The 25,447-nt window shown below is 39.0% G+C and overlaps 1 protein-coding gene across 1 annotated transcript; it reads right to left on the minus strand.

Moving 5' to 3' along the window:
* Positions 1–1,515: 1,515 nt before the first annotated feature.
* On the minus strand, positions 1,516–25,239 carry chrnd (cholinergic receptor, nicotinic, delta (muscle)). The gene is made up of 12 exons (XM_069897153.1): positions 25,028–25,239; positions 22,881–23,026; positions 20,820–20,864; positions 19,765–19,874; positions 17,680–17,835; positions 14,301–14,410; positions 11,966–12,166; positions 7,172–7,283; positions 6,407–6,521; positions 5,918–6,137; positions 4,762–4,883; positions 1,516–3,178 (listed from the first exon to the last, which is right to left on the minus strand). Exons 1-12 carry the CDS (start codon positions 25,077–25,079, stop codon positions 2,996–2,998), a joined length of 1,572 nt encoding a protein of 523 aa, XP_069753254.1. The 5' UTR covers positions 25,080–25,239; the 3' UTR covers positions 1,516–2,995.
* Positions 25,240–25,447: the final 208 nt, after the last annotated feature.

A 25,447-nucleotide genomic window follows, 5' to 3' on the forward strand; every position in this document is an offset into this window, starting at 1 on the left:
TTTTGCACTCTCTCCGGTGTTTCAATGTCCTTTTAAAATATAATGACAACTGGGCCAGGGAGCATAATGGTTCTGTTGTTGGAGTTGACGTGGATTCATTCCCAATCTTTGGTGCAGTCTGTAGATTTTGCACACATTCCTTTGACCATGTGGGGTTTTTCCAGGTGCTCCAGTTTCTGCCTACATCCAAAACATGTGCTAGAAGGATAAATGATTACTGTAAATTATCCCTGGTGTGGAGAAGTGGAAGCTGAATTAGGATGGAGTTGATTGGCAAGTTAAAGGGGAATAGATTATAGACAAATAGGGATATCTTGCTTGGAATTGATGGGCAGACTGGTCTATATTGCAAAAAAAAACCCAGGAAAATGGAGGAGGTGGTGGGATTTGACACAACAGTTTGCTTTAAATCAGGGATTTGAGCCATAGTCTTAAATCCAGGGTGTGTGCACTAACTCTTGGAAGGAAAAATTAATCAGTTTTACTTCCTGTTCTTTCCTTTCCAGCCCAAATCCCCCAAGCTCCAAATTAATTTTCAATTATATAACCAATTCCCTCTTCAAAGTCATTATTAAAACTGTTTTTTGTAAGTATTTTAGGCAATATTGTCCAGAAAGAATTCTGTTGTGTTTATTTAATTCTCTTACCCTGGATTTGTTAATTATCCTAGATATGTGTTATTTGCAGCTGGAAACTTCTTCTCTTGAATCTACTAAAAAGATTTTGTAATTTTGAATGGTCCTTTTTACATTTTCTTTTATAATGCAAAGGAAGCCCCTCTGCCATCAGATTCCTGAATGAACAATAAATCACAGATACTGACTTTACCTTGACTTTTCTTGCACTATTTTTATTTATTTTGTCAGGTGGTTTATATAAATGTTTGCAATGTGATGCTGCCACAAACTAACAAATTTCGGGACATGTTTATGACAATAAATTCTGATTCTGATTCCCTGCACACTGGTTTGACTTGACTCACCAGTGATGTGAATGCAAGGGTTAGAGGAATCTGAGTTAAATTTGCTATAATTCAAGAAAAACCTCGTAAGTTTTGTCTGATGAAAACTAACAAAACACAACAATACGTGTTGTCCAACATTTTTTGTTATGGAATATATATCAGTCTTGAAAGAATTTGACCTGAAACATTGGCAATAACCTCTCTCCCCACTGATTCACCTGCTGAGTTCCTCCAGCAGATTGTTTTTTTTGCCTTGGATCCCTACAATCTATTGTGTCCCTTAATATGTACAGGCAAATGTGACAGGTACAAAGATCAGCATGGATGGGATGGAAGCAAACCTTTTGAAATACTTGTTCAGTGTATCTTGATATTGTGACTTCCTGAGGCAGCTTTACAGTAAGAAGGGAACATTTATTTTAAACTAATGGTCTGTATTTGTTGCAACCTTTCTCATAAAAACAAATTTCAAATACACCAAAGGATTTGTATACATCAAAACTTTAATTAGTTTAATATTGATACGATCAAACTTGCAAAAATATTTATTAGATTATCTACAAGCATATCTATTATAGACTTAACCACACAAAATGCTTTTAAAACACCAAAACGACCCGTGTATAAAAATGAGGAAAATTCAAGTTCTTAAAGCATACTTTAAATAAAAGTTAATTAATTAAAGATTATTATTTTATCCTGATGAGTTACTTCCACGGACAAAGTACCGCATGAAATTTTGCAGAGAATCAAACATATACAATATAAAGTTGAATGCACAAATAAATGAATACTTTTCATAATGATTGCCAGTGTAAAGATTTAAAATGTAATGCACATTAATTTAGGGCAATATGAGTTATATGGGTTGACCAGCGGGACCTAAGGTTTGCAGCATTCACTCGTTCCTTGACTGCAGTGGATAGGACAACAGTATTTTTGGATGTTGCATCTGTTTATGTGCCCACATTCATAACAATACAGGGTTCCAAATGTAGATGCATACACAGTCTATAAGTTGCTGTGAAGGTAATTTTGCAGTTTGTTTCTCTCTGATGGATTATCTTGAAGGAATGGGTAAAGATTTATAGGTGCACATTTTCTTATTTGTTATGCTTCACAGCATAAGTCATGGTGACAATTTCTAATCCATTTCTAATTAACAGTGACTTTATTTCCATAATTTGCCTGCTGATGTACTCATTAGTGACAGCTCTCCATAACTGTATGTGTAATTAAGGCAATGATTAGTTACTTGGAGTGGATCAGGAATCTTGGTGGAGCAGGCAAAGGACATCAAATTGAATGTGGAGCTTGGTAAATGTTGATCTCTCTTCCGTATTTTACAACTTGAGCCATAATTTTGTTGCAAGCTGTACATCATTATGTAGAGTTCGGTTCAAAATGGTGCAGCTGATTTAAAACGACATAACTAATTTTAAGGTTGGGTTTCGCCAGTATCTTCTAACGTTCTTTTTAATTACAATGTATTCTTAGTAGTTTGTACTTTTGACCAATGGTTTTGTTAAATTTCAGATGAGAGACAAGAAAGTGCAATTGCTGGAATCTTGAACAAACAATGAGAAGCTGGAGGGATTTGCAGGTTAGATAGTATCCATTGATGGAAACGGCCCCTTTCCTTGTTAAATTTGCTTATGTATGCATTCCATACTTTTATTTCATCGTGATATCTATGTGTCATTTTTGTATGTATCGATATATTGCATGTGTGCATGTGTGAGAAAGACAGAGACTCTACAATAGATTCCCCCCCTCCTACCAGTCTTTTGCAATTTCTTTGATATCAGAGGTTTTTTTTTTTTACAGAGGGTGCCTGGAGTGCATTGTGGGGTGGTGGAGATTGGTACAATAGGACATTCAAAAGACTCTTAGATAGGCACATGAATGCACGGAAGCCAGTGGATTATGAGTATAAGATAGGGAAGAATTAGGTTGTTGTGGAGTGGATTTACATAGGTCAGCACTACATCATGAGCTGAAGGCCTTGTACAGTACTGTAATGTTCTTCAGTTATGCACATCGTGGATGATCTGATGAATAGTCAAAAGGATCACCTTCAAATGGCTTTGCTGGAGGGTGATTGAAATTTCCCATCACAAATATGAAGATAGTTCCGAAGACCATCACTGGAGTTATGATGAACATGGACAGTCTGTCAATAGTCTGGCTCACTAGATTCCAGTTCCCAACTTCCTGAAATGAAAATGAAAAAAGCAGGGCATGTTTTAAAAAAAAATACACAGAATTCTCCTTGTACTGGTAGTGAATCAAATAATGTTTATTTAAAGTTTGCTTTTAGAATGCAAAGTTAAAAGTAAATAAGCAAAAAAAAACTTTTCAGGCTAATATGTAACATAATAGAAGCACAAAACCAGATTAATTTTATAGAACATTAATGTCAAGAAATGTTAGAAAACATTGTTGTCCAACATGTACTTTGTTATGGGAATTATTTGATATATCAGTCTTGATGAAGGAATTTGACCTGAAACATTGGCAATAACCTCTCTCCCCACTGATTCACCTGCTGAATTCCTCCAGCCTTGGATCTCTACAGTCTATTGTGTCCCTTAGTATGTACAGTCCTAATGCAGGCAAATGTGACAGTTTAAAGATTAGCATGGATGTGATGGAAGCAAACCTTTTGAAATATTTGTTCAGTGTATCTTGATATTGTGACATCCTGAGGCAGCTTTACAGTAAGAAGGGAACATTTATTTTAAACTAATGGTCTGTATTTGTTGCAACCTTTCTCATAAAAATAAATTTCAAATGTAGTTTCCCTACGTGCATGTAATGATCTTTAACTTCTAAATTGATCAAATTTCATGAACAACATTTTTAACAAGAACCTGCTAACATTCCAAAATGCTTCTCAGAAGCAATGTCTAACGAAATAGCAATGAGATAAAGATGCAGATATTAGTACAAGTGAGTGAAGGCTAGGACAAAGAGGTGGATGTTGAGGAAGACAAATGAGGAAGACAAATACAGAGTGAGATGGTGAGCTGAAGATATTTGGAGAGGGACATGCTAAACCTTTGGCCCAGTACCTTTAATACACATTAAGCACAGAGTAATAGAATCTCTGGGTGCACAAAGTCTTTGTCATGTAGGATTGAAAGAAAGTTTAGAGGAATTTCCAAATATGGGTGAAAATGATTTAAAAAAAATCAAAGCTATCGGGGACCAGTGGCCAGATTAAGAAGCACATGTATGATGGATGGTGAAGTTGAATTGGTTTGAATTAGGATTTAGATTGCAGAATGTTGAATGAATGCTGATAAGGAAACAAATGGACTGTCCAGAAAAATAACAATCCACTTCACCTCTGTAATTTGTGCTGTACTTTGCTAATCCTGGTGTGTGATTTATTTCAATGAGTGCTACTGTGAAAAATAATAAAGCAAAACAACTTGCTTTCTTGAATTCCATTACATTGCCTAGATATCAGTTCTGTGTTGGTGACTTCCTTATTGGTCCCAGAGCTGAGTTTAAAAAAACTCATTGCATTATTACAGCATGGAAGAGAATTTGACCTATAAAGCATAACCCTGTATGTTATTTCCCTTTCTTCAACCAAAAAAATACTCAAACCACTATAAATTTGAATTTTGTGTACCTATAATGCTCCATTTAATGCCAACAGTTTCCCACCTGCTGGTAAACACGTATCTGAGCAAATAAATATATTATCTGTTAAAATTAGCTGTTAGAAGATTAAATCAGGGGTACTACTACAATTACTACAATGCCTGTTTGTTGATCAGACCTACCTCATCATAGGCATTCTTTTCTTTGATTTGTTTCACAATGTAATTTGTGCTGTCGATTCCTGACTTTATCTCTTCATGTAGTTGATCTGAAGTATCTATGTTCTCGTTGTTGTTTCCAAAACCTGATTTTTTTAAAAAAGCAGATTTTTTTTGAGCTGTAAGATGTTTCTAAACAAAATGCATGTTTTTAAGTCAGACCAATTCGCACAAAATTTACATTCGATTCAGTTTCTCCAGCCCTGATATTTAGATTTGGGAGAACTCAGAGCAAATTTCAGCTTTACCTTTTATTAAATCTGAATGGATGGTGAAATGAAGAAAACTGTATTGTTCTTATTAGCATATATTAATCTACTATAATTCTCCACATCATTCTTATTAGCATGTCTTCATCCACTCTAATTCCACAGACATGATATCTGTTTTCATTCCCTAAAATTATAAATAATTTAATGCAGAAGAGAGACTCGTATTCTGAAAATGGGCTTTTGAAGTATAAAAGTAAATTAAAGTATGTATTTTTATGGTTACACTGGTTAGTTCAATGCAAAGTTTGGCCACTTCTTTTCAAACAGTGATTCAATCCAATAACATTATTTTTATTTCCTAATGACAAAGGTGGAGGCCATATCAACCCACTATGTCTAGGATGGCACACAAAGAAATCCCAGCTTCTCAACACATTTTCCCTGTAAATTCTTCTCCTCACATTCCCATCAACTACCCCCCAGATTCCATCTCTCACCTATACACTAGGAGCCATTTGTAATGGTCATTTTTCTCACCAATCTGCAAGTGCTTGGGACATGAGAGGAAATTGGAACCCCCAAGAGAAACCCATCTGGTCACTATGAGAATGCGTAAACTCCAAACAGATGACATTAGAATTGAACCCAGACTGCTGGAGCTGTGAGACTCTACTAGCTGTTCCATTGCACTGCCGCTATAGCTTTAATATTTTCTTCCCCTGGCAGTTCAAGGGAGGTATCAGGTGGCAAAGACCAGCATTTCCAGCAGTACAGATTTTTGATGTGTATAGTAGGAAAGGCAAGCCCACAGTTCATCCAAGAGGTGCATCAAGTTTTGGCAGCAGTGGCTTGTGTTGAATATTGGAAGCAAAATGTAAAAGTTCAGCGAGAAACTAGTGGATGCTCACCAATTCTTGGTGTGACTCGTGGCACCAATCCATGGCGTTCAGATTGTTTTTCAAACATGAGTTCACTTCTGGATTTTATGTTAAAATATTCTTGTGCTTTGGAAATGTACCCAACAGAACTGCTACGTCGCAGCTTCAAATCGTTCTGCCAATCTGGCTGCTCGTTCTCGTCATCAGCACGGGCCATGTGGAGGATCCGTGGAAGCTTTTCCAAGAAGATCTGAAATATCAAAGTATAATTAATTCTATGGATGGATGCAGTTAATTCTTTTGCCACATTTCTAATTTTAGCCAGGGCATTCTGGAGAATTATAGTATTGTTTAGACACCATTTCAATGTTTTTAGTTTCCATATTTACTTTTCCAAATAATACAAATGACCAAATAGTGCAAAGGATTGAACATCATTTGGTTTTTACTCCTTTAAGAAGGAGTACATTGAATTGCCATTCTACATTCTTCTCAAAGGTTTGACTAGAATTACTGCACCTGTTTAACCCTTGTTGAGAGAACGTGCGTGCTTGGAGTTCGGAAGTGAAAGTTTAACACTATGCCGCAATTCACGACCACACCAGTGACCAAACTCATGATGAACATTAAGTACCTGGAAGTCAAAATAGACATAATTACCCAATGCTTTTCATCAAAATCAAAATACTCTAATCTAGTTTTTAAAACTATGAAATGTTGAGGACGATGTGCGATAAATGCACAGTTTTATTGAGATATCAGTGCCCATTCAAATCTTAATTGTTTATTTTTTCTTAAACTATAATTTTTGACTATAATTAAAAGAAGTATCTGATTGTAGTGCACTTGTGCTCTGTGGACAATACTTTGCAAAATGTAACCCATAGGAAAGAGTTGATAACCTTCACCATTTCAAAGCAGGGGTATATCATCTTAGAGCTGCAGAAAACCCTTTTGAAGGTTGGGTGCAGTTGCAACCCTCATGTATATGTGGCAAATTTGTCCTTTTACAGGCAGGGATATTGTGCCAATATACAATACATACAACTCCTTGAAAAACTCTTTGCTGCAATGAAGATAACCAATTAAGGTAATCTGACAGTATCTGTATCCTTGTTAAGTGCTGTCTGTGTTAACATGGTCCCAGCTTTTGGAAGAGGCAAAGCAAATCAATAATATGTATAGGTTTGCACATGGGGAATACCTGTCATGGAAACTCAGTTTGTACAAGGTATCAGTTCAGAAATGTTTCACAGTCCATTGTAGAAGTTTATGATCACTTACTTTCCAATTAATGGGACAGCTAGAGCCGTTTCTGGTAATCTTTGTGAAATTAGCAGCAGGAAAACAGCCTGAGCAAGCAAGACAGAAATAGCCGTGCTCATTTTCTCACCACCTGAGGAAAAATATTGATAACAGAACAAGTTCATAACTTGGTTTGTTGGATTTTTATTTGGCTTTTCTGAATGTAAAATACAATGAAATGTCTATTGGAGATAATATTTAAGATTAGTTTACATGTTACTCTTAACCTGTTATGAATAGAATTTAAGATAATGTGCATGAATCTATTTTCCAATCTGCCCAATTTATACTCAGTTTCCCACAACCTGTCATAATTTAAGCACTTACGAAAATGTTACCTGGGTTTCAGCATCCAGATTACAAAGAAAGATTGAGAAATTATGGTTTTATTCTTTGGAGTGTAGAAAGTTGAGAGGGGATTTGATAGAGATATTTAAAATTAGGAGAGGGATGGATCGATTTGATGTGGATAAGCTTTTTCCATTGAAAGTAGGAGAGATTGAAACAAAAGATCAAGAGTTAAGGGGCAAAAATTTAGAAGTAAAATGAGGGGGAACTTCTTTACTCAGAGAGTAGTGGCTGTGTGGAATAAACTTCTGGGAGAAGTAGTGGCACAGGGTCAATTTTGTCATTTAAGGAAAAATTTGATAGGTATATGGATGGGAGGGAAATGAAGGGTTATGGGCAGGGTGCAGGTAGGTGGGACTAGAGGAGAGTACTTAGTTCAGTGTAGACTAGAAGGGCCAAAATGGCCTGTTTCCATGCTGTAATTGTTATATAGTTATATGGTTAATTGAGCATTGATCATGGGACAGTAAACGTTCTTGAAAAGGAGATGGGAAGCCACCTTCGTTGGACTACTGCAGTTACATGAGGGTATTCCTTGGGTGCAGTTTATAGGAAATTCCAGGATTTAGACCCAGCAGAACTGAAGGATTTGCAAGATAGAATGTTCTATGTTACTTGGAGAGGATGCCGCAGGTGGTAGTGTTTCCGTGTGTGACTGATCTTTCCATCATTAAGGTAGGAAATGGCATTCAAAATTTTTTTTCAAGACGCTGGAGTTCATGTGGCAAATGGCACACAGCAAGGTCTAGAGAGTGTTGAAGGAGCTGAACAACTAGGTTGGTGGTTGGATGTCAACCAACTAGGGTGCTTTGTCCAGAAAATGTTGAGCAACTTGTATATTGTTGGAACTGCACCCATCCAAGAAAGTGGAAGGTATTTCATTGCATATTCTTTACTGAAAAATTCCTTCAATATATACTTGAATAATCAAACTGAAGCAAAATGGAGTTAAATAATTAGAACAATTAAAGCGAGATTCAGGAAGAGCACATTAATCTCCAGGGAGTTCATTGTCCACAAGGAAACATTGAGAGAGGCAAATGTCTTAGAGGGAGACCTTAAATATTTTCAATAGATTGCTGAATCCTGCCTTTTCTGATTATCGAAGAAGGGCCCAGGCCCGAAACATCGGCAATATATCTGTGCTCCTTTAGATGCTGAAAAGACCAGCTGAGTTCCTCCAGCATTTCAGTGTGTTTCCTGAATCCAGACCACATCGTAATGCTATAGAAAATGCATAGCTCTGGAAACCTTAGTTTCATTCTAACCTCTGGTGTAGATTTCTGCTAACTGTGGAATTTGCACATTCTCTTTGTATGTTTCCTGTTTGTTTCTTTGGTTTTCTCCCACATCTCAAAGACAGGTCAGATTAATTAGTGTCGATTATTAGTGGTAGGAGATTCCATGGTTGTTAATGGAAATGTGTTACTGAGTTTATCCAGTTAATTATATTTGAATTTTTCAATGGCCACCGTGGGGATTTGAACTCCCATGCCCAGATTCTAATCTTGTAAATTGACCCCGCTCAACTCATTGTATGCCTCAATGTGGGGATAAACCCAACAAATAGAAGGGTCATCCGCAAGAACTCCAACACAAAGGGCATTAAATTAACAGTAAAACATGAAAGTCTGCCGACACAATGCTGTATAAACCCAATGCTGGATAAACCCATCTGGTCAAACAGTGTACTTTATATAGCAAAGATAAAGATACATGTGATGGTACAGATTCTATCACCAATGTCTATATGTACAGATTGTAGTGTAGGATGACTGTGATTGGCTGAGAGCATAGCCACACCTACTGGCAGGTCTTAAAGGATTGCTCCTAGCCAGACCAGATCATTCTGGACTGGTCGACCTACATGTGATATGCTCCAGTCTTTTAGTTAATAAAAGCCTTGGTTTGGATCAACAAGTCTTTGGTTCTTTCGACGCACTCTACAATTTTATTAACTATAAAGTTTTGAAGGGATGGAGCGTATGCTACAGCTGGAATGCCTCAACATCGACCCATAGTCAGCTACAGCCTCAAATGACTTTAAGCACTGGGTGAGATACTTCGAAAAATACTTACAGCTCTCTCTGACCCTGCCGTGAGAGAGGACAGCCATCGATTAGTAATATTGATGACTATGGTTGTGATACTACAGACCTATCACCAATGTATATAGTTACAGTATCTAGAGTATGTAATGGCTGTGCTTACAGCCATTGGCTGAGAGCTTAGCCACACCTACTGTCTGGGCCTTAAAGGGTTCTGTCCCTAGCCAGGTCGGATCATTCCGGACTGGTCGGCCACCTGTGAAGAGCTCCTGTCTTTTGCTAATAAAAGCCATGGTTTGGATCAACAAGTCTTTGATTCTTTCGACGAGCTCTACAATGGTGTCTCCGAGAGTCTACCAAAGTATCCACTTGCGCCGCAGCCATGAAGGTGCTGGAAAGGCTCTACGAGCGACCGGTGAACAGGGTCTATGCTCGGTACAAGCTTGCAACAAGGAGCCAACAGCCCGGTGAGTCCTGTAGAGCTTATATTCAGGCACTAAGGGCAATGGGCAGGGACTGTGCCTGCACAGACAGAACTGCTGCGGAGACCACAGACGATCTCATTCGGGATGCCTATGTGGCCGGGGTCCGATCTAATGAGGTGAGGCAGCACCTGCTAGAGCACGGCAGAGAAAACCTAGAGGACGTGATCCAGATCGCAGAGACAATGGAGGCTGCGGTCTTAAGTATGGATGTGTACTCTCGGGGCTGGACCCCACACTCTGATGTGAGTAGGATGCCCTCCCTCTACCCTACTAACCCCCCGGCACATCGACGGCCAGTCGGCTGCCGCTACACTGCCCAATGCAACCCCAAAGTGTTATTTCTGCAGGAGGAACAAGCACAGCAGATTCCAGTGCCCGGCGAGAAAAGCCAGGAGCCAGAAGTGCCTTAAAAATGGCCACTTTGCTGTAGTCTGTCGCTCCAAAATGGCCACCATCAAACACAGTGCCTTGTGTGAAGCCCAGTCGCCACTCTCCCATTCAAACACTTCTTCCTCAGCTCTTGTCCAATGAGAGCGAGGGCTCCACCGCGCAACAGTGCCTGATGTCACGGGGCAGACACTGAGCGCGGAAGGTACAACCCACCCTCACTCACGAAGCAACATCCAACCAGGCCCCAGCCCCAACCTCAATGGCCACCGCCGCTACTACCAACTGGGGACCCGCCGCCACCGAGACAGCTGACCAGGTACCTGCAGCTGCGACCGACACTACTAACCCGGTACCCATCGACGCTGCTGACCGGGAACACGCCGCCGCGACCGACCTGGTCCCCACCGACGCTGCCGACCAGGGACCTGACTCTACTGACCGCCCCACCGCCGACAGCAATCAGCGACCCCCAACACTTAACATTGGCTGGCCAACACCTTCAGCAGGCTGCAGGCAGCAACACCAACTACTCGACACTGTCTCTTCAGGCCCAACTGTTTGTGTGACGTCATCACGCAGGACTCCACTGTCCCCATTACAAGTCTCTGCATCAGTAACCTTAGACCAGGACTTCCCCCATCCCCTCACAAAAGCAATGGAACTGATAAAAGTGCATGGACACTATACCAATTGCTTATTTGACTCGGGATCAACTGACAGTTTTATCCGCCCAGTCCTGGCCCACTGTTGCAGACTGACTATTCTCCCCACTGCCCAGAGGATTTCATTGGCGACCAGATCGCACTCGACTGGGGTAAAGGGGTATTGGTGATAGAATCAGGGTCGCCACACATGTGTATATATACAGATTGTAGTGTAGGATGACTGTGATTGGCTGAGAGCATAGCCACACCTACTGGCAGGTCTTAAAGGATTGCTCCTAGCCAGACCAGGTCATTCTAGACTGGTCGATCTACATGTGATATGCTCCAGTCTTTTAGTTAATAAAAGCCTTGGTTTGGATCAACAAGTCTTTGGTTCTTTCGACGCACTCTACAATATATAACCAATGTTTTAGACTTGAGCCCTTCATCAAGGTAAGATGAACATATCTTGATGAAGGGCTCAAGCCTGAAACGTTGGGTTTTGTATCTTTATATTTGCTATATAAAGTACACTGATGGACCTGCTGAGTTTCTCCAGCATTGTGTATTTGCATAGAGTAGGTTGAAATCTTAAATACATTGTTCAACCTTTCAACCAATTAATATTCATCTAATACTGTAATCACAAGGAAAATAAGCGATAGAAAAATGTAGGTCTGAAGTTACCAATCATGCAACTTACAGTAAATCTACAGACACTTAAAATACTGCAAAAACATTTTTCTTTATACTTCATCTATCATTCCTTTGCATTAAGTTTAGTTGCCAGGGTAATGTATTTTCTTTAAAACACAAATCCAGTTTGTAGAGAATTATACATTGAAGTAGAAGACTCACTCTCTGCAGGAAGATAAAAAGCCAATGCCGCCAGGAAGGAAATGAGGACGCAGGGAGTTATGAAGTTGATCACATAAAACAATGGTTTGCGTTTGATTATGAGGTAGAAAGTCACATCTTGGTAGTTGGTGCTATTAGGGAATTTATTGTGATAGATGTTTTTTTTTGCAGGTTTGTGAACTATTTCCCATTCACCATTCTCTGTGCAAAATGGAAAATAAAGATGTTAGAAAAAACATAAACATTGGTCTAAGAAATAGAATGAGCAAATATTCCTGTTGGGAATCATCCCTGAGGCAATTGTCTTTAAAGAAGTTCCTTTATTATGTGCATGTGATCAATACCAGGGGTGCAATGCAAACTTTTTAGGTGCCAGAGCTCATCAAAAGTGGTGACAAGGAGGTCTTGAGAGACCTGGCCTTAGTGGTCACCATGTAGGCATTGTATAATTGAGAGCAAACAGTAGGATGAAGGGTACTTTTTATGTCCAGTATAATGCTCATCGGGAGAGGGGGGGGAGGGGTCATCACCACTCCTCCCCCGCCCCCCACCCTGCCTTGGAGTGATGAGGTGCTGGAGGGGCGCTCCAGTCAGCTCTGGCAGCACTGCACCTCTGATCATTATCTTGGTGAATGGAAAGGTCAAAACGCTCTGCTCACTATTTATCTTCACAAAAATCTCATGGAATTGGGATAAAAGAAGTCTTAAAACTGCGTACAGTTTATGCATTATGTCAAAAGTCAAAGAAACCTTTGTCAGCAACAATCATTGAGCTCAGATTAAATTACATATTCATTCTCTCTCATTCCTGAAATAAACAACAACCAGAATTTCAATTTTAAATATCTCAGCAGCGGGCTGATTATAATTGAGGATACTTTTTTTCATATGATGTGGGCATTATCAGGATTTAATACCTGTCCCTAATTGTTCTTGAACTGAGCTATTTGCCATTTCACAGCACAGTTAAGAGTCAAACACATTGGTTTGGATCTGGACTCATTTGTTCAAGGGCTTAAATTTATTAATGTCTACAAATCGACACTGCATGTCCATTTCTGTTTTACACTTTTCTTCTTTCAGAACTGATCTTGCGTGAAAGAACCACTCAGATTTCTGTAATTCTAAAATCTAACTGTAAACATAATTTTCCTATCCTTTTATTTTTCCAAATGACCAAAGCCATCAACACCAGTGCAGAATCATCTTCAAGGTGAAGATTTCAGTCAGGAAGATCTTTTGTCATTTATTTGGAAACACATGAGGCAACCGAGTGACTGAAGTAAACATGTTTACTTGCATGGTTTTGGGACAAAAATAACATCCCCTGCTGTCCACAAGATCCAGGGTAAGTGGATTATGCTACAAATGGGATAAGGAAACTTCAAAACAAAAATGCCAGTCTACCGTCGGTGCTCAGGGGAAAAGTTGCTGCAGTTGCTCATTGAAAAGTTAATTTTAGGTTATAATAGTGCGGCATGGTTAGCGTAGCAGTTAAAGTGCTAGCGATTGGGACAGGTGTTTGAATCCCACACTGTCTACGAGGAGTTTGTACGTTCTCCCCCGTGTCTACGTAGGTTTTCCCCGGGGGCTCAAGTTTCCTCCTACCGTTCAAAATGTATCATCTGTGTAGGCCAATTGGGTGGCACTAGCTTGTGGGTGGAAAAGGCTGTATTTCTAAATTTAAAAATATTTAAATTTAGTTAATAAAATTGAAACCAGAGACAGGAATTCATGAAGTTAAAAATCACAAAGAAAATCTGACAATTTTGGTTTAAATTTGATGTTCTGCAATGCACAGCAGAAAGGCCTCCAACTATTTATTGATATATCAAAAAGAATGAAACTGTGGGACAGGCTATTTCATTTTGTATAGGGACATGCAATGTATAAAATTTCCCATTTTTAAATCAGGAGTTCAACCCAGAGTTAGAGCTATATTTCCAACTTTATGGATCTCAGGTGCATTGAAAGTAAAGAATCACTCTTCACTGGAGCATTGACCACACATCATGAATTTGACCACATTGAAAGCTTTTCCATTAAATTGATACATGTGGCTAAAATGGAGCCTTGGGAACAATTTTGTTGGACAATACCAGTTCTTGAAAAAAGAAACCACTTGTGTTGGAGCTGTAATATTTTTATGACTAATATGTACTTTGTTTCATTTAAACAATTCCATTGACTTATCCTTTGGATAAATTAATCTTTTTTAGATCATTTTAGCATATTATTTGCAACCACAATAAAATATAATACATTTTATAACTGTATAAATGAATTTTTGCATAATAATGATCTGATAACTACTGAAGATATTAATAAAATTTACCTGTGAAAGCCTCAGGATCAATAATAATCCATTCAATGGGATAATCCTTGCCATCTATAGTGTCTGTCATTAGCTCCATATTTATCTCATTTGCATTGTAATTCAAAGCACTTTGATAGAAAAAGAAAGAAGACACTAAATTTAAAATGCTGAATTTCTGTTAATGCAATGACTAACACCAGTGACAGGCAAGAATATAGAACATTACAGCAAAGTACAGGCCCTTTGGCCCACGATGTTGTGTCGCCCTATACAGGTATCTACCAAAGAAATCCTCCCTACCTCATAACTCTCTATTTTTCTTCATCAATGTGCCTGTCTAAAAGTCTCTTGAATGCCTCAGTTGTTCCAGCCTCCACCACCACCTGTGGAAATGCATTCTAGGCACCCACAACTCTCTGTGCAAAAAAAAAACACTCCCGATGTCTCCCCTAAATCTTCCTCCCTTCACTTTGTACAAATGACCTCCAGTGTTTGCTACTTCTGTCCTGGAAAGAAGGAACTAGCTGTCTCCCTTATCTGTGCCTCCCATAATATTATTGAGTCACCTATCATCTTTGCTCCAAAGAGAAAAACTCCAGCTCTGGTATCCTTCCCTCATAAAATATATGTATCAGTTCAGGTAACATCCTGGTAAATGTCCTCTGCACCCTCTTCATAGCTTTCACATCCTTCCTGTAATGAGGAGACCAGAATTGAACACCATATTCTCAGTGTGTTCTCACCAGACATTTATAGAGCTGCAACACCACCTCATGACTGCTGAATTCAATCCCCTAATGATGAAGCCCAGTATATTATAGGCCTTCTTAACTATCCTATCAACCTGCACAGCAACATTGAAAGATCTCTGGATTTGGACCCCAAGTTCCCTCTGTTCTTCCACTAACATTAACCATGTATTTTGCCTTCAACTTTGACCTTCCAAAATGCATCATCTCACACTTATCTAGATTGGATTCTATCTGCTTCTTTTCTGTCCAACTCTGCTGCTAGTCTGTATCCTGATATAATCGAAGGCAATCTTCAACGCTATCCACAACTTCTCCAACCTTTGTATCATCCTCAAACTTACTGACCCATCCCTCTACATCTTCATCCAGGTCTTTTATAAAGAGTAGGGGCCCTGCGGAACTCCACTAGCCACTGACCTCCAGGCAGAATACATTCCGTCCACTACTACTCTCTGCTTTCTACAAGCAAGCCAATTCTGAGTCCACACAGCCAAGGTTCCATGGATCCCATGCCTCTTAACTTTCTGAACAAGTCTCTTGCCACTAAAATCCATGTACACTACATACTGTATATATCCCACCTTCCTTAATTTCTTTTGTGTCCTCCTCAAAACACTCAATTAGGCTCATGAGGCACAACCTTGCTCTCACAAAACTGTGCTGACTCTCCCTGAGAAGACTGGACTTCTCTAAATGCTCATAAATCCTGTCCTTAAGAATCCTCTCCAATAGTTTTCCCACTACTGTTGTAAGACTCTGGTTTGGCATTCTCTAATCCTCTGGCACCTCCCTTGTGGCCAAGGAGGATGCAAAGATCATTGCCAGAGCCCCAGCAATCTTTTCTCTCCCTTCCTAGAGCAACTAGGTCCAGGGGACTTAATCTTTTCTCTCCCTTCCTACTCCCTTCCTAGAGCAACTAGGTCCAGGGGACTTAATCTTTTCTCTCCCTTCCTACTCCCTTCCTAGAGCAACTAGGTCCAGGGGACTTAATCTTTTCTCTCCCTTCCTACTCCCTTCCTAGAGCAACTAGGTCCAGGGGTCTTAATCTTTTCTCTCCCTTCCTACTCCCTTCCTAGAGCAACTAGGTCCAGGGGACTTAATCTTTTCTCTCCCTTCCTACTCCCTTCCTAGAGCAACTAGGTCCAGGGGACTTAATCTTTTCTCTCCCTTCCTACTCCCTTCCTAGAGCAACTAGGTCCAGGGGACTTAATCTTTTCTCTCCCTTCCTACTCCCTTCCTAGAGCAACTAGGTCCAGGGGACTTAATCTTTTCTCTCCCTTCCTACTCCCTTCCTAGAGCAACTAGGTCCAGGGGACTTAATCTTTTCTCTCCCTTCCTACTCCCTTCCTAGAGCAACTAGGTCCAGGGGACTTAATCTTTTCTCTCCCTTCCTACTCCCTTCCTAGAGCAACTAGGTCCAGGGGACTTAATCTTTTCTCTCCCTTCCTACTCCCTTCCTAGAGCAACTTGGGGTATATCACGTGTGGTCCAGGGGACTTATCAATCCTATTGTTTTTAAGAGGATCTAGCACTTCCTCTTTCTTAATCTCAACATGGTGCAGCACACAAGTGTGTTCTAATCTGATGTGTCAGAGCTATTCCACCCCTTCGCCCCCCCCCCCCCCAACCTCCCAATGGGAATCAGTGCCTACAATTACTTTGACTGGGTGTAAAAGCCATGTAGGGATTGTTTCTCCTTATCAGGTCACCCTCTGGTGTCACCCTCACCTCCCAACGACAGCTTTTAAAAGTTATAAACCTGGACAAAGCTTCACCTATTGAAATCATTGGAATCCTACAATTAAGTTCAACATCTCTGCCATTCAGAGATTTAAAAACTATTAAAATTGAAGTAAATGTGAGAAAAAATAAATATTATAAAACGATTAAATGAAATAAGACAAAAAGTGTCTTACCCGTCGCTTTGCCTCCTTTACAATCCCCATTAAAATTGCTGGTGATTCAGATCCTATGCTCAGTTTGACGTAATGGAGAATCAAAAGATATAAAGATAGGGGATCATGACGAGATTGGTCATCAGCACAGGGCTGAATGCCTCAGTTGATCCTACTGGTGATCCTACCAGTAAGGACAACCTGCGTGAATTCTCCCCCACTCAGTTATCCCCATTTAACTTACAGGAGCTTCTCATTCCTGATGTTTAATTGAAGCAAGTGTCAGAGAACCATGACAGAGTCAATAACTGACACAAGATCTAATTAGCCACTACTGCACATACTGTTCTGGGTTGCATTCCTTTAACCTGATGATCTAGTTAGCCTGGACATGAACGTAGTTAAGTTATAGTCATGTGCAACCAAGACAAATGCAGTCCTAGACATATTTAGTCTGGGAGCAGGTGCAGAACTTTTATTATTTCAGGCAATTTCACTGAGAGAGGAGAGGTGGTCACCATTGTTGTATCGACGTCTTTGGATCTTCTTCCTGTTCTACTAACTTTTACGATTAGCATGGCAATTATCCCTGGTAGTTTCTGCATGCACACGAGGCATGTCTATCAAAATTAATTGCATTTCCTTTTCAGAATTATCAGGTGTATAACATATAATCCTGGCAACATCTCCACCTTCACCACATGCCAATTTAGAAGAAGCAGGATTTCCATGAAATGAGTTTGTACTTACGTGAATTTCAAGGAACAGTTCTGCCAGTCAAATGGAAAATAGAGGACATTGATGGGACAGGAACTCCTAAATATTGCAGGAGGAAGCCATGTAACGTATCCATTTGGTCGGACCAGCACATTGCAAAAATAGGCCACATAGTACTGCCCATCGTTACTGGTGGATAAGGCACAGGAGAGGTGAGATATGCAGTTCAAGTAATTATACTGCTTTAATACAACTTTCATAACTAGTCAACTAATGATATTGCAGCCTCTTATCATTATTTCCTTCTTGCCTTTACTCACAATACAATGGATTTTACTGATGGGCAATTGAAATCAGGCTATTGGTGCCAAGCTGTGAGTCAGGTAATCAGACACTGAATAAAACTCAATCTTCCTTGGCTAAAAAGTCCTCTTAAACCGAACCAAAGGAAAAAAAAAACCTCTCCTACTGCAATAGTGAATGACAGATTCAATTTGTCATCCCAGACTTCTGGCTTCAGAGTGAAATGATCAAGTTTATGCTATGAGAGTACTCACTAAAGTTAGAAATGTCCATACACATTTCAGACATCTTGGACAAGACAATTTTTTTCTCAGAAGTCAGGATTAATTTAAAAAAATTCAAATCACTCAAAGCTTAGATTTGCATGATATTCACATTTCTCAGATCTAAAACAAGATATTAAATTTTCTCCATGAGAGTATTAAAAAAATAATCAATCATTTATGTGGTATCCAACTAGTTGCTGCAGGTGGGATGTGAGAGGCATCGGCTGGCTCTTCATCCTAAGGGATGCCATTTTATTCAAACACAACTTTATTCAAACAGCCGCTGCAAGTGGGGCACGACCAGGGCACTCCACTGGCTGAAGGTTTGCTCCCAAGGAGTTGTGCGTCACATCAAAGAATATTTTGTATAATTTAAAACCTGCGTTTGAACTTTTATTTAATTTTTTTATTTTATTCTTATTTATTTTAATGATTATTTATTTATTTCCTCCATTTTCTTTTGGCTGGTTGCTTAAGTTGCCAGTAACTTGAATTCCGGATACTGGGAATTTTACTGTATGTAGAAAAGTTCTTCTATTTTGTGGATTTGTATTCTAAAACAGTCTGAACAGATGAGCTTTGACCTCTGGATTGGTTGTTGTTTGAAGCCATTTAATCTGTGAGCAACTAACTAAGGTCAAATGGAAAAAAAAAACCATCCTCTGTGTATCCGGGTGCCACAGTATATGAGAAAAGACTTGAAATGGTTTGCATTCAACACGTAAAAACAACTTCACACTGCTTTTGTGCTTTTCCAGTTTCAGTCCAGTAGATTAATAATATTTCATACTTTTACCAATTGCGACATTCTAAGATTTCACCTGTTTGAAAAGCAGCCCAGAAGTTGTACAAAAAGCAATGGAAGAAATTACAAGATCATTTGTTTTTAGATGTTGTTGGGACAGAATCAGAATCAGAATTTGTTGTCATGAACAAGTCATGAAATTTGGTGTTTTGTGGCAGCATCACAATGCAAACGTTCATATTATAAACCATCTTACAGCACTAATATATAATAAAATTAATAGTGCACAAAAAGTAAGGCAGTGTCTTTGGTTCATTGATCATTCAGAAATTTGATGGCAATGGGAAAGAAGCTGCCCCTTTGTCCCTACATTGGGAAAATAGGTCAGCTCTTCTTCTACAAACATTCTCCTAGATCTCTTGTACCAGAAATCTGAGGAATAAGTGGGAAGTTCAAACATTTCTATAAACCACATTACAAATTAGAAAAAAATAGTGGAAGTAAAATTAAAAGACAAAGTGAGGTTAGTGTCAGTGGTTCATTGTTATGTCATTGCCTTGAAATAGGAGCTCTCACCTGGAGCACTAAAAGGAGCTATGGGGAAACTAAGTGATATGTGATACCACAACATTCAACATTCCATATTTCTGTGTCCAAGGAAGCATTTTCTCAATATGTTCAATTGGTTTTTTAATAATATGACCATTACTTTGAAGGTCAAAAATGTTGCCAAGCGAATAAAAGTGCGGTGAACAAAACCTTCTCTGTTCAATAAAGCAGCTTTGAAGAAATAAGCTTTCCTACTTGTTTTCTAGGACAATGTCTGGAATCCACACTAAGTCAGGAGGAAGTCGAAGGATGGAAATGTCACTGTATTCTGATGCATTCCAGGTCAGCCGATAATCATACCATGCCTACAACAAAAAGAGACAGTATATCGTCAGTGGAATTAGGAACCAGATAAAGAGGATCAGTTTATTAAACTAGCATTTGAGCAAACATTAATATTCATTGCATTCTTTGCATTGATGCAATGATGTTTGATGGGTTTGACTTTTTACATTATTGAATCAGTTTCTTTTCCCGACTGATTTCTTCAAGCATCGTCTAAGCTCGTGTATAATTTACATTGTGTAAATATCAGAAATAAAGCAGGAAAATGCTGGAAATATTCATGAGTCTAGCAAACTGACATGGGCATTGCCTCCTCTACACTAAATAAATCCAACACAAATTGAGTGACGATTTGGCAGAAAATTTATGTTCAGACCGCAAAAATCACCAAAAACTTCTAGATGGCCATCGCTTTATTTCTCCCTTCCACCCTCACTTTGACCTACCCATCTGTGGTCTCCTGCTCTGTTCCAATGAACAAGCTTGAGCAACAGTACCTCATCTTCCAACAGGCATGTTTCAGCCTTTGGGATTGAAAGTCAAATTCAACTATTTTATGTCATTGCCTTTTCTGTTTGTGTTCAGAGCAGGCCAGCTGTGCTTCCATTGATATTAATTCTCTCTGCAGACACAACTGATTTTGCGGCTATTTCCAGAATCCTTTATTTCAGCAGTGGTTTCAACCACCATTTCACAGATTTAACTTAACCCTTTATTTGATTTATTTTTTGTTCTCCAATTTGCCATCAACCAATTAAACTGACAGTTCTGTGATCATAATCCTGATGTATTAGAAAATTTCACTCGAGTAAAACAGAATTTTGGAAACACCATGCCACTGGTATCTTTCAAAAGAAAATCGATTGTCAGGCTTTGTGGAGGAGATACTAAATTTGTTAAAGTTATGCTTATTGGTGCCTGAGTTTACAAAAGTGATATGAAACAAGGCAGCTTCATTTACTTACATGATCAATCCATACATTCGAAGTAAGAGTCTCATCACTTTCTTTCTAGAAGTATTGAAAGCACAGAAGTACAGTAAAATTACTTAGTTGCAAATCAATTGCACAAGTACAAAGATCCTACACTTACTCACCAGGGGCTATACATCTGATGCACTTCAGTGAATCATAGACAACCATTTCTTTGAAGATCTCGTCGGTGCAAGGTATTTTTGCCAGTTCGCATCCATATTTTGTGTTCATTCATGGTTAGAATGATGAATTGACAATGACAATGAATGTCACAGTACCCAGATGAATGAATAAACAAATGTAAAATGTGATTGTCGCACTTTTTTTAGATTTGTCTGCAGATTTTTTAAAAAATATTGGTCTCTCACACTATTTTCCTCCACAATCCAGCTGAATGGAAATGTAATTTCTCTGTTCAAAGTTCAGAAACCTCGTTAACCTCCTTGGAAGTATTAAAGGATACAAATGGTCAGAACCGTGTGGTGAGGGGCGTCCTCTGGCAACCAGGTTTCTATTCTTGTTTTTCATACTTTTCCTTATCTCTCTTTTTCCTAATGCTTTTTCTTCTTTCTTTCTTTTTCCCTTCCTGGGGTTTTGTTAAGGGGGAGGAGATGGAGTTTTACACCATCATGTATAATGGACTTGATATTAATTCTTTACTATTGTATTTTACATTTGGTTATGGAAAATTTTTTACATAAAATTTTTAAAAACAAGGTTCAAGTTTCAGATTGATTGTCAGAGTACACACAACCCTAGGATTCTTTTTCCTGTGGGCCAGTTAGCCTATCTACTTATCGGAAGTGCAAAAAACTGTACTCAAGACAAGAAACGTAAACAAAAGAGAGAAATGTAAACAAACTGATTGTTCAATATAGAAAATAAATATTCAATAATAAGTAATGTGCAAAGTAAGAGCCCTTAGATGAGTCTCTGATTGAGTGTGGTTTAGTCGTCTCATGGTGGAGGGTAGCAAATAGTCCTGAACCTGGTGCTACGAGTCTTGTGACACCTATAATTCTTTCCTGATGGCAGCGCCAAGAACACATCTTGTCCTGGGTGGTGTGAATACTTGTTCCCCAATGGCAGCATATAGATTTTCTCAATGGTGGGGTGAGTTTTGCCTGTGATGTACTGGGCTGTGCCCACCACCTTTGGCAGGGGTTTCCACTCAGATGTATTCACGCCCCTATGTATTTCTGGTATAGGTAGCTAATTAGTTACAATGGCTTCTCACTCCTTCCTACGTGCTTACCTTTCAGCTTGGGGTCTTACAGGTTTTAATTTACAAGCAATTTGTAGTTTGTAGGTGGGCAAGGTGTTTTTGGTTAAAATGTCTGCATACTATTCATCCAATTTACACCCTGACTGCAACAATGAGAAACATTCCATTTAATAAATGCTAGCTCACAGAGTGTTTCTGATCATCAGAAACTTTGCTTGTATCTTATTGCTAGATAGTTAATTATTTGTTTAAAATGCATTTCCTGGTCTTTATAATGAATGCAGGAGAATGACCTTGTCAAAGCAATAATTTTATTTAAAAAAATTTAGACATACAGCGCAGTAATGAGCCATTTATACCCAATAAACCTACAATCTGCGTATGTTTTGAAGGATGGGAGGAAACTGGAGCCTCTGGTGAAAACACATGCAGATACAGGGAGAATGTACAAACTCCTTACAGACAGTGCGGGATTCAAACCTTAGTGGCTTGGTGGTCAATGTCTATCATAGCAGCACAACATATCAAGCCCACTAAAACAGCAAGAAAAGAAATGAAATTCCCCTTCATGTGCTTCAGAGCACTTAAAATTTATTTATGCACAGATCCTATAGTGTACTGACTTATTAGCTAGTACTTTCATTTGAGTACTTTTTTGTGCATTCTGGGGATAATATACAGAAATATTAGATGAGAGATAGTGTTATCTAATTCCATTTGTCTTTGAAATTAATACTTTCATCATGCAGAAATTACTAATAATTTAATGCAGATCAGTTGACAATTTGCATTTGCTCTATTGACCGATTAATAATTAATTGACTCACCAATGAGATAAGATTGGAGAGTGTTAAACTCAGAGCAATATTCACCACTTCATTGTTATGCTTGACTGGGCGTACATGTTTGTTGTATTTGTTGACTATAAACAGGTCATTAATCAGCCTCTCCTCTTCATTCTCACCAGAACATCCTATAGAACATTAGGAAAAAGAATGCAGTCATTGGAAACGTGTAGAGAATTACCTCATCAATTCAAATCAATACTAGTCGACTCCAGTTTTGACTTAAAAATTGATAATTATGCTTAAAAAGAAGTTAGCCAAGGAAGGGGTGGGGGCAGAGGGTTGGGGCTAATGAAAACCCAAAAGGTTGATTACACAAAATCTACAGACACTGTGATTGCAGTGCCTTTTAAATGTTGTCGTTGTATATGTTTCTACAACTTCCTCTGGCAGTTCATTTCTCATACTTATGATCCTCTCTGTGTAAAAAATGTCCCTCGAGTCTTGCTTTAAATCTCACCCTCTGACCTTAAATCTATGTCCCCTATTTTGTACTTCCTTACCCTGGGGAAAAAGACTATGACTTTTTATCTTAAATATGTTCCCCATGATTTTATAAACTTCTATTGTCACCCGTCTCTCTCCTATGTTCTAGAGAAAAAAAATTCCCTGCTTATTTTATTTTAGACATACAGCACAGTGACAGACCATTTCGTCCCACGAGTCCAAGCCGCCCAATTTACACCCAATTAGCCCACACCCACGGTACATTTCGAAAAGTGGGAGGAAACCAGAGACCTCCCAGGGAAAACCTATGCAGGCACGGGGAGAATTACAGACAGCACAGGATTTGAATCCCAGTTCCAATTGCTGGCACTGTAAAGATGTTATGCTAACTACTACATCAACTGTGCCGCCCCAAGCCAACCTCTCCTTATAACTCAAGTCCTCCACTCCTGATAACACCTTCTCTGCATCCTTTCCAGCTTAATGACATTTTTTCTATAGTTTGGTGATCAGAACTGCAGGCAGTACTCAATCGCGATCTTGTAGAATTTAACACAAATCTCGGTTTACAGAATTTGAAAGCCTGACCCTTTGAATACATTGATCATACATGAGGCAATATGTGATGTAGTATTTCTAAAGACTCTGGGATCTTCCTCTTTGTTTCCAGCCTTGAGGTTTCCAACCCTACCTGAGTGGCCAACAATGTATTTCCAAATGGAGTGCTGCTAACATTATCTTCACTTAAGTGCCCATTGAATAGATATCATAGCAGCTTAATGCTGCCCAAAACACTTTCAATGCATTCAGGGAAACTTACAATTAACCCACCAACCTGCACATTTTTGGGATGTGAGAGGGAACCAAAGCAACTGAAAGAAACCCATACAGCCACAGAAAGAATATGCAAACTCCACACAGACAGCACCAGGTGTCAGGATTAAACTTTACCAGCTGAGTCACTGAGTTGCATGTCTATCATATTTCTGCCATTCAGTTAACTTTGAGATTCCTTTTTTTTCCATGTCACAACTTACTTTCCCACCTGTCCTTCAGTCATCAATCTTTGGTATGTCGTTGGTATTTTTCTGTTGTCAGAAAGCTGGTTCCATGTAACTCTGAACTAATGCATAAAATGGGTAGATAGCCAACTGCTTCATTCAGTTTCCTGCCTGAATTTTCCTCAGAGATCCCTATTGCAGAATATTGATACGAAAAGTCAAGGAGCAAGTGTTGATTCAATGTTGGTTTTTGTTAACCCATGAACAGTGATGAGTAAATATGAATGTAAATATTGTCAAGGACAGTCAGCACACAAAGGAGTGCAGGGTTAACCCTCCAACAGCCTAAAATGTAAAGCTGTTGAAAGTCTTTATATTTATAAGTGAACAACAGAACTTAAGCTTTTTATATCCTTAGTTCTGCATAGTTTTAATTGTTAATATAAACCCATCAAAGTTACTTGTACCCAAGCTTCTGTGGCTATCATTTTAGAAGGAAACATATTTTTAATAGCTATAGAAATTCAGTTGTCTGCAGGATGAAAGGAAATGTTACATTTCAAAATATTTAACATAATAATTCCAGGCAAGAGTGGACCACAGAAAACTAGTAGCTCAAATCTAAACAGTTATCTTTCATCACAAAGAAACAACCTTCAGTAATAATAAGATACAACTTACCTGAATAATATAGGCAGGAAATGAGAAGATAAACAACATGAATGTTCCCCATTTTGAAAGAGCTCAGGTCCGAATTTACTGGTTGCAGTATAGCATTTGATGTCTTATTGGGTATTCTTTGAAGGGCAGTGAGAATCTGAAACCTGATCCAGAGAGGAAACTGACAAAAACAGCTGCTGAGGCAGATGGATATAAAATAAACTGTCTCCGACGTGAAGATTCTGGAACCTAGAACCCACGGTTGGGGAATCTGTGATTCACATTCCACCTGAAAGTCAAATCTGAGTCATAAAGCCAGAGTTAGACAACACTGAAACAGGCCCTTCATCCCAACTCATCCATGCTAACCAAGGTGTGTTCCTCAGCTAATAACATTTGATTGCATAGGCCACTTATCTTAAACCTTTCCTATCCATGAAC

Source organism: Narcine bancroftii, chromosome 9, assembly GCF_036971445.1.
Source record: "Narcine bancroftii isolate sNarBan1 chromosome 9, sNarBan1.hap1, whole genome shotgun sequence".
NCBI lineage: Eukaryota > Metazoa > Chordata > Chondrichthyes > Torpediniformes > Narcinidae > Narcine > Narcine bancroftii.

Excerpts from the sequence above, each read along its gene's own strand:
- chrnd (XM_069897153.1), bottom strand. The coding sequence starts at position 25,079 with ATGGGGAACATTCATGTTGTTTATCTTCTCATTTCCTGCCTATATTAT. Across the intron at positions 6,522-7,171 it reads GCTGTCCCATTAATTGGAAA|GTACTTAATGTTCATCATGA; the intron begins GTAAGTGATCAT and ends TTTGACTTCCAG. Across the intron at positions 6,138-6,406 it reads TCTCAACAAGGGTTAAACAG|ATCTTCTTGGAAAAGCTTCC; the intron begins GTGCAGTAATTC and ends TTGATATTTCAG.